This window comes from Seriola dumerili, unplaced genomic scaffold (genome assembly GCF_002260705.1).
Source record: "Seriola dumerili isolate Sdu_G_001 unplaced genomic scaffold, Sdu_1.0 BDQW01000122.1, whole genome shotgun sequence".
NCBI classification, from domain to species: Eukaryota; Metazoa; Chordata; class Actinopteri; order Carangiformes; family Carangidae; genus Seriola; species Seriola dumerili.
The window spans coordinates 1,607,292-1,621,660 of NW_019174377.1; the positions used below are offsets into that span (position 1 = coordinate 1,607,292).

The 14,369-nt window shown below is 39.5% G+C and overlaps 1 protein-coding gene across 1 annotated transcript in view; it reads left to right on the forward strand.

Annotated features, from left to right (window-relative positions):
- The window catches only part of dync2h1 (dynein cytoplasmic 2 heavy chain 1), a 113,030-nt gene that overhangs the window by 45,283 nt on the left and 53,378 nt on the right, over positions 1 to 14,369 (forward strand). Inside the window, exons 64-75 of the mRNA XM_022748436.1 lie at positions 71 to 192; positions 445 to 531; positions 947 to 1,073; positions 2,149 to 2,290; positions 3,051 to 3,160; positions 4,384 to 4,482; positions 5,469 to 5,592; positions 7,406 to 7,569; positions 7,882 to 8,001; positions 9,481 to 9,615; positions 10,776 to 10,919; positions 12,495 to 12,584. Of these exons, the coding sequence (XP_022604157.1) occupies positions 71 to 192; positions 445 to 531; positions 947 to 1,073; positions 2,149 to 2,290; positions 3,051 to 3,160; positions 4,384 to 4,482; positions 5,469 to 5,592; positions 7,406 to 7,569; positions 7,882 to 8,001; positions 9,481 to 9,615; positions 10,776 to 10,919; positions 12,495 to 12,584 (1,464 nt within the window). The remainder of the gene's footprint in view (positions 1 to 70; positions 193 to 444; positions 532 to 946; positions 1,074 to 2,148; positions 2,291 to 3,050; positions 3,161 to 4,383; positions 4,483 to 5,468; positions 5,593 to 7,405; positions 7,570 to 7,881; positions 8,002 to 9,480; positions 9,616 to 10,775; positions 10,920 to 12,494; positions 12,585 to 14,369) is intronic.

Sequence of the window (14,369 nt, forward strand, 5' to 3'; positions counted from 1 at the left end):
ATGTTATTAACCTGTTGTTGATTTTTTTTTTTTCTGATGGTCGTATTGGGGCTGTTGTTGCTATGATCAGAATGCTAAGCGTGCAAGTGCAGCGGCTGCTCCTCTGGCTGCCTGGGTCAAAGCCAATGTCCAGTACTCCCACGTCAGAGAGAGGATAGAGCCACTGGAGAGAGAGCAGGCCGGACTAATGGAGTAATCTACACCCACACAAACACCACAATGGAAATCACCGAAAAGTCTGACAAATATGTTGAACACAACCACACACCTAGTCATAAGCTATATGCATGAACAAGTTGCTGCATTGGGGCAATAAACTCATATTTCCAACTTAATAATATAATAATTAATAATTTTCAAGTGTTTTTTTTTAAATATTCCATGCTTCTCTCTTTATGATAAACAGAGACACAAATGAGATACCTCTCTTTTTTGTGTGTTCAGAAACCTGAAGAAAACAGAGAATAGGAAAAATAGGCTGGAGGACCAGCTCAACTCTGTTGGAGCCAAAGTGAGCGAGCTGAAAGAGAAGTATGTTTCCCCCCAATTTTGCATCCTTTCTTCCAGCCTTTGATTCTTCGGAACTTCACACTGCAAGTGTCACCAAGCCCCTCTACTCTTTGTGTTGCTCTTTCCCCCAACGTCCGCCTTTGCTCTCTTCAGTCATCTGTTCTGTTATTTATCTTCCTATCGATCCCTGTTCCTACAATAATTTCTTATCTATGTGAGCTGAACTGAAAGGTCTCTTACTTGCCCTCTCCTCTCCTCTCCTGTCTCCATATGGAGGGAGCTGCACATCATAGACCTTATGTTATATTTACTACCTATTTAATCTATCTTTGGTAAATTAAACAAATATCACAATATCACTCAAATCTCCACTAAAACCCACATAAAACACATTCATCCTCTTACTTATCTCTTCTCATTGTTGCTCTTTCTCCAGGTTTCAGTGTTATACTGCAGAGGCAGCCAAGTTGGAGGCTGAGGTGACAAAAGCCCAGGACACGATCACTGCTGCCCAGCAGCTCATATCACAACTGGATGGAGAACACACTCGGTGGAACACACAGGTAGTTTGATGTATGAGTATGTTGATGTGTGTATTGGTGTGGGAAGTTAGACACATTTACTCAGAAAGGGGCTCATTTACCATGTAAGAGCAACAGGAGGTGTGTGTGTGTGTGAGTGTGACAGGGGGGATGAATCCTGCTGTCTTGGGTCCCTTCTGGCTGTTTTTACTCCTCTCTACAGCATCTGTCTGCACCTTAATTAAAACACTCAATCTCTTCCTGACACACACACTCGCACATACACCCTCACACTCATTGCCTCCCTCAAGGCTAGCACCAAAGAGCCAGTTTACTCTCTACTCACGTATTTCCATATTCTCACACATACACACATGCGCATGCACGTACACACTTCTTCTGCGCAGTATGCAGTAGCTGTTGTTCTCTATATGTTAATGCCTCTAAGCTGTTGAAGTGTTTCAGGGGAAGGAGAACCACATAGAGAGAGAGAGGGGTGCACAACTACAGTGTAAGTGACACAAGTTTTGAGTTGAAGTTTAGAAGGAGGCAGGATGTTTGACAGTATTAATACAGTAGACCAGAGATTACATGGTCGTGAAAACCTGCAACTGTGTGGGCACTGACTCATGAAGATTGACTAAGAAGCCTCATGCATAGTTATTTACCAAACATGGACTTCCATGTCCCCTGGCATGGAATCACAGCAGTAATGTCACATCCGCTCATCATGTTCAGATGTGAGAGCATGTTCCTGCATTTGTAGGTCAGTTTTGTCTTGTATTCTTGTCAAAATCAGTGTAGACATTTTCGTATTATTCAGGGCTACGATTTGGGTTTACAGTTCATCGTTTGGAGGAGAAAATGAGGACTCGTATGCTATGCCCACATGGGTTAACTTATTAACCTTTCTCTTTTTTCTTCATCTTTCCCTTCTCTCATCCCTGCCTCTCTTTACATCCTTCCTACTGATTCCTCCCAATCCTCATGGTGCCCTTCCCTCTCTTATCTTTCTCTTATCATACTTTTCTCATCCTAATCACCTGTCTGTCTGTCTACCTCTCCCCCTCCTTTGTCTTGTGTTTTTCTTTTCTATCTGTGTCTCTCTTTCAATCAGATGTCTGAGATAAAGAATGAGTTGGATACGCTTCCTATGAGGGCCATGCTTGCTGCAGCCTTCATCACCTATCTGTCTGCTGCTCCTGAAGACCGTAGAAGGCACTGCCTGGAGAGATGGATGGCTCAATCTGGACTACAGAGTAAATATACTATTTCGGTGAACACACTAACACCAGCATATGCTTACTCCCATACTAAACAGCCTACACAAACACACTTCTACCTATACACAAATGACACAGTGCATTTTGTTGATACATAACAACATACACAACACTTGCAAGGTCCTGGGTTATCTAAATATGACTACTGATGAAATGAAAGTAGAGAGTTTTGAAATGATCTGATCACCATTCAACTTGTAACAACCCCAGGTCTACAGATGAGACCAAAGTAACTACCTAAATTCCAAATCATATCGATGTGTTATCTTTAATCCCTCAGTCAAAAATTTTTTATTTTTAATCATGTGAGAAACTTATCAAGTACTCACTTCATTTATCAGCTCTTCTATTCAGATATTAATATTTTATCCGCACAAATTAACATGTAAAATGTACTCAAAGTCTCTTTCAGCACTAATTTCTATTTCATTAATAGTGTCTCATTAATAGCTCTGACCATATGATTCTGCTCAGCAACCCAGAGGGCTTGAGATGTGCATGTAAATCCCAAACAGCTGAGTCATCCACTTAAGTTTCTAAATCCCTGGGTCTGTCACATGGCATCTCTGCAAGTTGGTTGTCAGGACCGTTGAATTGAGAGTTCTTGTCAAGTAGCTGTTGCAGTGTCCAGTAACTGCGGTATCTGGGGTTTAATTAATCAAATTACCAACCATCTTTCCAGTGAACATATATTAAAGCAACAAATAAGCATGTGCATTTGTGTCTCATGTATCAGAGTTTGACTTGCGGTCATTCCTGTGCTCGGAGAGTGAGCAGTTGATCTGGAAGAGTCAAGGGCTTCCATCTGATGATCTCTCCATGGAGAATGCACTGGTCATACTACAGGTTAGACATCAATTTACACTTCCGTTAATCCATGTTAATCTCTCTATTTGTACTTTTTTTTGTGTTTGTGTTTTTTGACATGACATGTTGTTTGTTATTGAAGCAACTTAATCATTAATCACCAATTTCTGTCCCTTTTCCTACCCATTTCTTTAACTTTTTGTGAAGCCTTCAGTTTTTATCTTACAATATGTCTTTATTTTTTGTTCTTTTTAAAAAAGACATCAAAGTGGAATATAACTCCAGCATTTACTTGTAACAATCAGTCTCTATATTAATAGTCGCATCAAGAATTATGCTCTTGTTCTGTCCTCCATTTGTCTGTATTGTGATTGTGTGTTGTTTTTACCATTGCTGCCTTCAGATCAATGCTCTCAAGTTACGGGTAAGAAGTTGTTCCATCATACATTCTTATAGCCCACCTCTAGTTTATTGTAGCCTCTCTTTTTCTTTTACTGTCTGTTTGTGTGTGTGTCTCCCTTACAAATATTGTGTTTATCGTAATATGTACTCAAACTACCATGTACATTAAAATGCAATGAAAGTTGGAGCAAGGATCCTACTTTATACATTTGCATTCACATAAACACACACACAGACACACACATGCAAACCTCCTCTGACTGTCAGATGGTGGCTTTTTAGATTTCTTTCACTCACTTTTTTTCTCACTTTTTTGAAAACTGACAACTAACTTATTTCAGTCAATCACCCTTTTTGACCAGCTCTAAGATGATTAAGGAAATTACAGCATATTTAAAATTCATTTCAGTAATAGTAGTAACTTACTATAGAGAGTTAGTCGCTAATTATTATAGAAAGGTGAGATATGTATGTAGATGTCTGTGACACACACACACACACACACAAAAGAAAAAAAAAGACACCAGGGTTACTTCTATCAGTACGCAGAGTAAGAAAGGTTGTGAGGAACAGACAAATAAACAGGTTTGAGACAGAGAATCCTTGAGCAAGAGAGCATGAAATAGACGAGCACAGGTTGAAAGGAGGGTGGGGGACTTCATTCCTTTGCCTGGCATAGGAGTGACGCTGGTCGATAAGCATGACAGCAGTGAGACAGCGTCGAACTACACACACACTCACACTCACTCGCACGCACGCACACAAAACTTTTTCCTCAGTAGCTGAGCCTCTTCCTTAATGAAATTATCCCAAATCAACTTAAACTGAAATGCAGGTCTTTGTCATTGCTTGGTACTCAGAGTGTTGCCTGTCCCTTCCTGATCGACCCATCATCCCGAGCTACAGAGTGGCTACGCACACATCTCAAACAGCACAGACTAGAAATTATCAACCAGCAGGTAAACACACACACTCACTCACTGACTCACTGACTCACTGACTCACTGACTCACTGACTCACTGACTCACTGACTCACTGACTCACTGACTCACTCACTCCCTCACTCACTCACTCACTCTCTCACACACACACACACACACACACACACACACAGATACCTTAAAGAAAACACAAAAGAGGTCATTAACTGTTCCTTTGAATTTGCAAACTCATTTTCACAGGCATGTACACAGGTAATATGTTTTGTTCAAATCAATCAACTCTAAACAGGTGAGGCAACTTTTATGTCTGCAAGAGCCTCTAAAGCAATTCATGTTGATTGAATGTCTCCTTTATCTTCTGTGTGTCCATTACTTTATAAGGGCACTGTCCTGCATGAAACTGCTATCTAGTCGGTTCTAATCTAATCTAGTCAGTTTTGATACCATTATTTAAATGTGTATGTATGTGAATGTGTTCACATATACAACTTTGTTATTGTCTTCTATATACATTTAAATGACATTTAAATATATACATATAAATTTAAATGCTTTTTAAATGTAGTGGTCTTTAATCTTAATTGTTCTCATTAATTGTTCTAGTTTATTTTTCAAAACTTTTGGTTTTCTAGCTGCAAATGTTGCTTTTGGTCATTGGTAACTTGGGTCATTTAGTGATTACAGAACTAACCTGAACATGACATGACCACCATAGTGCTGGGATACACATGGAGTGAGTCAGATGACCTTCAGCGTGAGCCTAGAAAAAAGAAAAAAGTTATGAGAAAGAAACGAGTGATTGGTTTAAGACTAAAACTAGTAAAGCAACCTTAAACCTTAATAAACATTTTATTCATGTAATCAGTAACTGATTTTATTTGCTAATTGTTCTTGGGGATAGTAATAATATTAATATGATAAATTACAGAGTACTCTGTCACCAACCAGTACTAGGATTCAAGGTATTCTTACAATGGTGTATCTGTGTGCTTGTTTTCAATAGGATAGTAACTTCATGACATCCCTGGAGCTGGCAGTCAGATTTGGAAAAACCCTCATTATCCAAGAGATGGATGGAGTTGAACCTGTGCTCTACCCGCTGCTGAGGAGGGACCTCATAGCACAGGGTATACACACACTCTCACAAGCACAAACACCACTTTCATACAAACTGGGTGGTAGGAAAAAGTTGTTGATTCTTCAATGCATCACAGCTCTTTTGAATGTCATTTAGAGGGATCATCAACTACTGCTCGTTAACTACAAAGCTGACTACTCGCCTCTATCGGCAGCTACTTTTCCAAACTGTGGTGAAATCCCATTTTGAGGGATATTGCGTAAACTTGTTAATCATTATGTGCACCAGCACAAGCCATTCTGCTCATTTTTAGTTTTTAACCAAATTCTTGCCAGTGCATAGAGTGGTCTGCCAAAAACTCTGATTATGACATGTAAAATATTTAGGTCAATTAATACTAAATTTTTGACTATGTCACTGTCATTTTATACCTGGATGAAAAGTACCCACAGCAGTCATGTACAAATTGAGTGAAAGTCAGTAGACTTTACGTGTATCATTCAACTAATCTGATATTGAGACATAGATAATTATTTTCTTCAAAATAAAGTAAATCACCATGACAAATAATATGTGGGCAAGGCAGATTTCACAGAGGCTATAGAAAATGACAAATGACATACTGTACATTGAACCAAGTTACTCATGAGGAGGATTTTTGAAGAAGTAATGAGTGTACTGTGGGTGACTCAGAAAAGTGTGAACAAAGAAGGGGGTGGATAAATAAAGACAATTCAAGAAGAAATTGAGTTTGTCACACTATCATTGCTGTCATTTAGTACCAGTCTTTGGTAGATTAAAAAACGTTTTTTTGTGTCAGTTTTCATTATTTGCACAAGCACAAAAATAGACCCTTCAGAAAAAGGATGGTGGTTTCTCATTAGGACCTCGTTTATTGAGTTTCTCTGTATCACCAACTCTTTGTTCCTCTTGCTCTAGAATATATGAACTTTTTGAAAGAAAGCTGTAAGTACAATATATCAAGAGAATTATACTCAAGACTCAAGTTTACATTTATGCATGGAAATCCATTATTCTACAGCCTAGTACTGTCACATTCAATTGTCTGCAAGTTCATGCTAAGGACACACATGTACAAATGCCTTGGGTGACAAACAACATAACTCCTCTTGACACAGGGGATAGCTAATCCCATTATTTAAAATGTGGCTCTTCACACATGTATTATTTATACATGTATGCATTGGCAAAGTGACAGCAAGCAAACAGATTTGTGAAACATCACTCTTTCCATGGCTGTTTTAAGTCATGATGGTAATTACATGCATTACAAACTTGCTAATCAAAAGTCTTCATAAAAACTGTTTGTTTGAGCCACCGATCTGAAGCATACAAAGAATTCAAACTGCTACAATGCTTTATATTCACTGTATGATTAGCATGTACGTGCTCTGTTTCAATGAATTCTACTTGAAGTTAAAAGCTAGTCTCAAAATACATCTTGTGTGCATGTACTGTATGTGTAAACAGGGGTTAGGAACATACCTGTGAAAATGATGGTGATTCATAAGGCTCTGAATCATCCATGGAGAGGCGGTTGTTTGTTGGAAGCTGAATTGGAAAGGGTGGGGGCAGAGAAGGTGTGAGAAAGGGCAAGTTCTCCACTTAAAAAGTGGTGTTGAACATAACTGAAAAAAGAGGCAAGACAAATGCATGGATGTACAGCATTGCAGACATCTAGAAGACGGAGAGGGCCGTAGAAGCATAATGTAAAAGGGTCAAGATAGGATTTAAAACAGTCATTGAAGACAGAGTTACAAGCCTGTATGATACAGTATATGTTGTTAACAGAGACTCCCTTTCTATCTTTCCTATTTCAACACATATGGATCCTGGTCCAGGTCCTAGATATGTGGTTCAGATAGGAGACAAGGTTATAGATTACAACGAGGACTTCCGTCTCTTCCTGGCAACACGGAATCCCACACCCTTCATCCCCCCTGATGCTGTTTCCGTGGTTACAGAGGTCAACTTCACTACCACCAGGGCAGGCTTGCAAGGACAGGTAACCCCTGTAACCCAGACTCAAACGCACACGCATAAACAATCCAATATAACGGAAAGTATGTCTGAGGCTTAACAGCTCGGCAGTAAATTGTACAGCAATGTTGATTAGACTTCATGGTGTGTGAGGCCATAGTCTGTAGTGATTTGTAAGATAAAACAATACAGTAAAATAAAAAAGGAGCATAATCCATGTGGAACAAGTGCTTTTATAGTGGAATAGTACGGTGTATGTTGTAGTCATACTGTGTTACTGTAGTCATACTGTATGTCCATCTGCTCATTTGTTTATGTTTGTGTATCTGTGCATTAGCTGCTAGCCTTGACCATCCAACAGGAGAAGCCAGAATTGGAGACTGAGAAAACAAGACTACTACAACAAGAGGAAGACAAGAAAATACAGCTGGCTCAGCTGGAAGAATCACTGTTAGAGGTACACCTACAGTCATACAGTGTACACTGTGAGAACAAAGTAGTGGAGAGTTCTTGTGTAGTGCCCCTACTATTTCTACCTATTATGTACCCCAGTGATAAAAACCTTTAATCTATATATTATCATTCAACAATGCTGAGAAAATCAGTGTGGAAATGCCCTTTCCTCCCTTTTTGGAATGCTCTGTTCTCCCTGCACTGCAGACCGTGTTGTTGCTTACTCCCACTGATGGCCTGAGGAGTCTGTAGTAAACAGAATAAAACACTGTGTACAGACAAAGCAGGAGGAGTCGCTTGTGTTGCAACAAGGATGTGATCTGTCACTTGCTTCCCTCCCATGAACACTGTCAAATGTGTTTGATGGAGCACTCATTTGTGGAATTTGTGGAAGCCGTACTAATAATAAATAATAAATAATACTAATAAACAATCAGAACCTATTTTATAACTTTATGGTGGATCAGAACTTACGCAACTGGGATCATTGTGTGCCTGTAATGGTACATCTGCATGGACTTAAGTAGCTGTCAGCTTCAATTTTAGGTTATGTCAATGCATATCCAATAACTAATTTGACAACCAGGTCTCATTTGAATTGACAAAACAGTTTGTAAAAACAGCCATAGAAAAATTTTCGCCCTGAAAATATTCTATTAAATCTTCCTGAAGCGTTCGGATTTGAATGGAATGGAATGTTTGTAGGGAGTAAAATCACAAACTTGCTTGCATTGCATTTCTTTTCCACTTATTCATGCACTTCAAACTTCTAAAGAGAAATTTGTAGGCAGGTGTGTCATTTTACATCCACGTTAATGAGAATATGGTGCCAAAACATCAAACAGGTCGTTACTGTCCAAATATTTTAATGGGGCTACTTGTACTTCCAGGCAATAACACACAGAGCTTAATGTATGCACACTTTCACAATCAGACACACACACATACACACAGAGTTGATGGACATTGTGACACATAGACACTCAACCTATTGATCATTTTTTGTGCACAGTCCACAGTGCCAAAAGCAGGATGTCAGTGCGTCAGTGGTACTAGACATGTAATTATTCTAGAATTGTAGGAGCATATTTGACTTGACATTTCCATGCTCCACTGCTTTCTCATCTATTTTATTTGAATTTATTTGAATAAATTTTATCAGTTCCTTTCAGAGAATAGATTCCACAGGATGAAGTGAGGGACTCGTGGCTCTCAATGAAAGCTTAAATAAAAAATGAATGAATGTCCCACATCAGGCCATTATAAAATGACATCTCTTGCTCCTGCAACTTTTATCAGATCACAGACTTCGGCCAATTGACAGATACATAACAATATACTCTTATTTCTTGTGAATCCGCGCCCCCACCCCTCCTTTCTTCTGTCTTAGTTATCAATGACTCCCTTTTGGCCCCTATCTAATCTTTGCCATATCCTCTGTTTGTATCTGTCTGTCCACCTGTCTGTCCTGTTCCCGTGTCAGACCCTGGCTACAGCTCAGGGTAATATTCTGGAGAATAGGGAGCTGATAGACAGTCTGAACCAGACCAAGGCAAGCAGTGCCCTGATCCAGGAGTCACTACTGGAATCACACAGGCTGCAGGCATCCCTGGACCAGGTACTGTGCTTCAGGCACACACGCACACACACAAAATCTGCCATGAAAAACCTACATGCCTCACTGCACCCACCACTTGGTTTAATACATTTTTGATATTGACGAGCCAAATAATTGACCTCCGAATGGCTTGCAAGCTTACAGGTAGGAAACGAGACACTTTCTTTCTAACTTTTTGTATTGTTTGTTACAGACATAAAACTTAGCTTTGTCCTAGTTCTATTTTAAGAGAATCAGCATTAACCAGTGGATTACTGAAGTGCAATAACCAAGCATCATCAGAACACTTGGAAATTTGGAAACTGTATTAGTTATTTCCCTCGACATCGACTGCTATGCTCTTCTACCTCACTGATAAGAGAGAGTCAGGGAGGGCATGGAGATTGAGGGCTCTGACAGAGAATTAGAAACAGACTAAGGTAGACGGAGGCACATGACAGAGAAAGACACAGATAATGGCAGTCAGAGATACAGACAGAGACAGAATGTGTGGAATGTATAATGACATTTATGCCCACTTTGCGAATGTAAGATGGCTCCACTTTTTTACTGAAGTATAATTTCTGGAACAAAGCATCAGCATATATTCAGGGCAGTACTTTTACTGAAATTGAAAGGTTTAGGCAGTTATCTACAATGATGCAGTATTTTCTGGTATTTGGGCACAAACATTTGAGTGATTTGCAGATATACAGCCACACTCACTGAACACACTTCTACAGACATAAGCTTCCAAAGATGTACAAGCAAGGACATGCAGTAGATGCATTACATAACTGTCCTCTAGGGTGCAGTGTTACACCAGAACTGTTTTTGTTCCTTTCTATCAGTTGTTTTTATTTATTTATTTTATCTCCCGTTTCTCATATGCATCATCCTGTTTTTTTTCTCCTATTTCCTGTCTTATCACACCTCATGCTGTCTATCCTTGTTTCTCTATCCCTCTTCTTCCATCTTGATTCAAATAAATATTTTCTATTCTACTTTTCTGCTTATCCATCCCCATATAAAACCCTTTCCCTGACATCCATACATATGTTGTATTTTCTGTAACTATCTAAAACACTGGTGGTTCTCTTTCTGCTGCTTATTGGTTTATTTCTCTACCTTTTTCTCTCTGTCCTTTCTTTTTCTCTTTCTCCTTTTTATTTTTATTTTAGGAGCGGGACGCCTACTTGCCTCTTGCAGAGAGTGCTAGCAAGATGTATTTTGTCATCACAGACCTGTCAAAGATCAACAACATGTACCGGTTCAGCCTTGCTTCTTTTCTGCGCCTCTTCCAAAGGGCTCTTCAGGCCAAGAAGGTGACTGGATGCCACACGGCTCTTATCGTACTTACTTACAGCACCGTTTACCTCGCAAAATTGTTGTAATTGTGATGTGAGCTGATAAATGCTAAGGTGGTTAATGTTTCAAGTAGCAATGACCCATGTCATGTGCTGGATAAAATTACTTATGTGCAACCGAAATGAATAATTTGACATTTTGGGAAATATGCTTATCCAATTTCTGTTTGTTAAATATAAGGCTACAACAAGCAGCTGGTTAGCTTATCTTAGCGCAGCACAGCTAGCCTGGCTCTGTATGTGCAATTCATACAAATACCAAAGTTTAAAAACAACAATTCACCATCTTACAGGGGGTTATGTGCCGGACTGTTACTTGGCCAGGCACAATAACATTTTGGAGTCTTTATAGGCAGCTACTCAGAGGCAAGAAATAATTCAAACATAATCCCCCATAATGCATTCCCAACATATCTCCCAAAATGTCGACCTATTAAAGCATTGGGTGCTTTGGGTTGGCACTATGCATCACCAGAAAGAAGAAAGAAAGTTGAAAGATAAAAAAACTAAGCACAAACTGATAAACTGATCTTAATTCCATTTATTTAGTTTAGGTTATTTTAGATCATTTGGTTTCAGTTGAGGTCATTTTGATTTATATCAACCTAGTTTTGTTTTCTTCAGCGAGTTTATCACAATCTGACCTGTGCAGCAGGAGAACATCATAGACTGTCTATCACACTGCTGCTCTCCATCTGAGCCCTAAACACTGTCTGATAACCAGAGTACACACACACAGGCACACACACAGGCACTGGGTTGAGAGATTGAGCACTAATTCCCCAAATCCTGTGTGGGTTGTTAGAGCCAGTGCTGTCATCCAAGAATGTCACCAGGCAGCAGCTGGTCACCACTGTTACATGTTTGTGTGTGTATGTGTGTGTTTGTGTAGGTAAGTTTATGGACACATTCAGGGAGTATGGTCAGAACACAGCATTGATTCATGGACTCTCTGTCCCTTTGTATCTTTTGGTTTGTTGTTGTATTGAATGAGCAAGTTTAATTTGCCATGAGCTCCAGATGGTTCCCGAGATCTGGAAGAGAATTTCAACCTCTCACATCTGACATAACACACTGAACAGTACTAACATACACACAATTCATTAGCACACACACGGCGTCTATGGTCAAGTACTGTATACACATAGTGCTAACTTGCACTCACTAAACATAGGTGTTTACATGAAGTAGATGCTTGCAACAAAAACAGATTCAGGCAAGATAAAGAGAAGGACAGACGAGCTGAACTGAAAATAGAGGACAGAAACAATTTTTTTCGTTATTTCCCTCCATTTCTCTAGGATTTTCTGCTGAACAACCCTGAGCCCATCATGTTACCCCGATGTGACATAAAGAAAAGAAACTTTGAATAAAAATATCACTGCCACATTTTTAATTCCTTTGCCGCTCACGTAGTTTGCACAAATTTATCTACAACAAAGCATATAAAACACAGACACATGGACTGTTTAATGGCCCTTGCGCCTTTTTATCTCTCACCTCACTAACTGTGTGTATGTATGTGCATTTTAGGAAGTGGAGAATACTGAAGCCAGGATTGCTGCTTTGGAGGCAAGCTTGAAGAATATGGTGTATGAGTATGTCTGCAGGTCGCTTTTCAAGGTAATACACACGTGTACATAGGGCCACACTGCCTCTGTGCTGGTAACACATACCAATAGACCAAATGTGGTTTTGAGCATCTCGAAACATTGCTGTCATCACTAGTTATTGCTATAGGGTGTGGGGTAGTGGGAAAATAAAAAACGCATTAATTATCCTGGTATGTTGATTTCTTTTCTTGTATACTTCTGCTTTACTCCCCCTAACTTTCTCCCTCACTACCATCACGATTTGCTTTATCTGGTCTTCCAAACCAATCATAATGATTGCAGCTAATGCACAGATTTGGATTTTTGGTCAGTTGGGTGTTTGAACTAGTAACTAGTAAAGGTTGGTTGTTCCTAACTCCTGCAGATCTACTGAATTCTTTGCAATTTTATAATGTAAAGCAGTAGCACAGTAGTATTCTTATTGATCATTTAGATCAAATGCACAATCAGGCAAACACGCACATTTACACACTTATACAATCAAACCTCTGCCATTAACACACTAATAAAGTGTCAAATATTGACCAGCACAGCAATCATTGCATCCGTGTGTGTGCGTGCGTGCGTGCGTGCGTGCGTGCGTGCGTGCGTGCGTGCGTGCGTGCGTGCGTGCTGCCTGCATGGTAATGAAGGTTTCAGGGTGGCTGTTAATTGCTGACCACATCTATAGGCTATCTACTCGACACCTGCACACAAACACACAATCACACACAGCAGCAGCCCAGTTATTAGCAGAGAGGAAACACTGGACTACATTATCAGTGCTCCTGTCAACACCCCCATCTGTGTTACCAAAGAGATAACTCTAGGGAGAAGGTGGAAAAAGGCATCCAATGAAAAGATAAAGGTGGATAATGAGTGAGAGAGGACAAAATGAGTATAGGATGATGAAAGAAAAAAGAAGAGGGTAATTAGAGAGGAAAGGGGAATCAAGATTAGAAAACATCATGATATAAATCTTTGGAAAAAATTAACTGACAACCCCGTACTTTTGGAATAGCTCTATTTTTGTTATGGCAGTGGTAGGCATCCAGACTATAATGTCTTTGTGTTAAATTCCACCACAAACACAACTGATCCAGCTTAATAAGGTATTGATTGAGCGTGGCTAGATACATCAAAGCAAATATTGATTGTTGAACCTCTCATGAACAAAATGTTTTTTTTTATTTTTATTTTTTTATCATTTTATCTAGGGGGCAGCTGTAAACTTGTTAAGCTTATGCTATTTGATCTTTATACTTATTACAGTATAGACAGAGTAAGGCAGTGTGTATATATTCTACCCCTGCAATGACCTGCAGTTGTTACTTTACCGTGACAAAATAAGTACTTCAGATGCAACAATATCCAGGCTTTGTCACTTCTCTGATCAATGCATTGCAGCCTAGCAAATCCTCTCCTTTTTGTCAAAATCCATAGAGAACATGCAACATTAACAACATTAAAGTTTTTGTTTTCTGCACACTGGTGTACACCAGGGGGGTGTTCACTCAGGATATTATATTTTTAGAGTAGTAAAGTAGTCAAACAACAAGATAGTGTATTTGTGTGTTGAATGTATATTGATGTCCATGTACAAATGCTTGCAATGTTGCTATGTGCTATGTTATGTTAGGTTCTTGCTATGTTTATGTATGCCTGTGTGTGGGCTGGCAGGTTCAAGCATTCAAGAGGTTAACTGTGTGTGTGAGAATGTGGATGCATCTCTTGTGTGCATGTAGTGGTTTGAGTTGTGGTGATGTGCTGGAGTGTGACATATTCCAGGTTGTACTGTCTACTGAGTTTCCTGTCC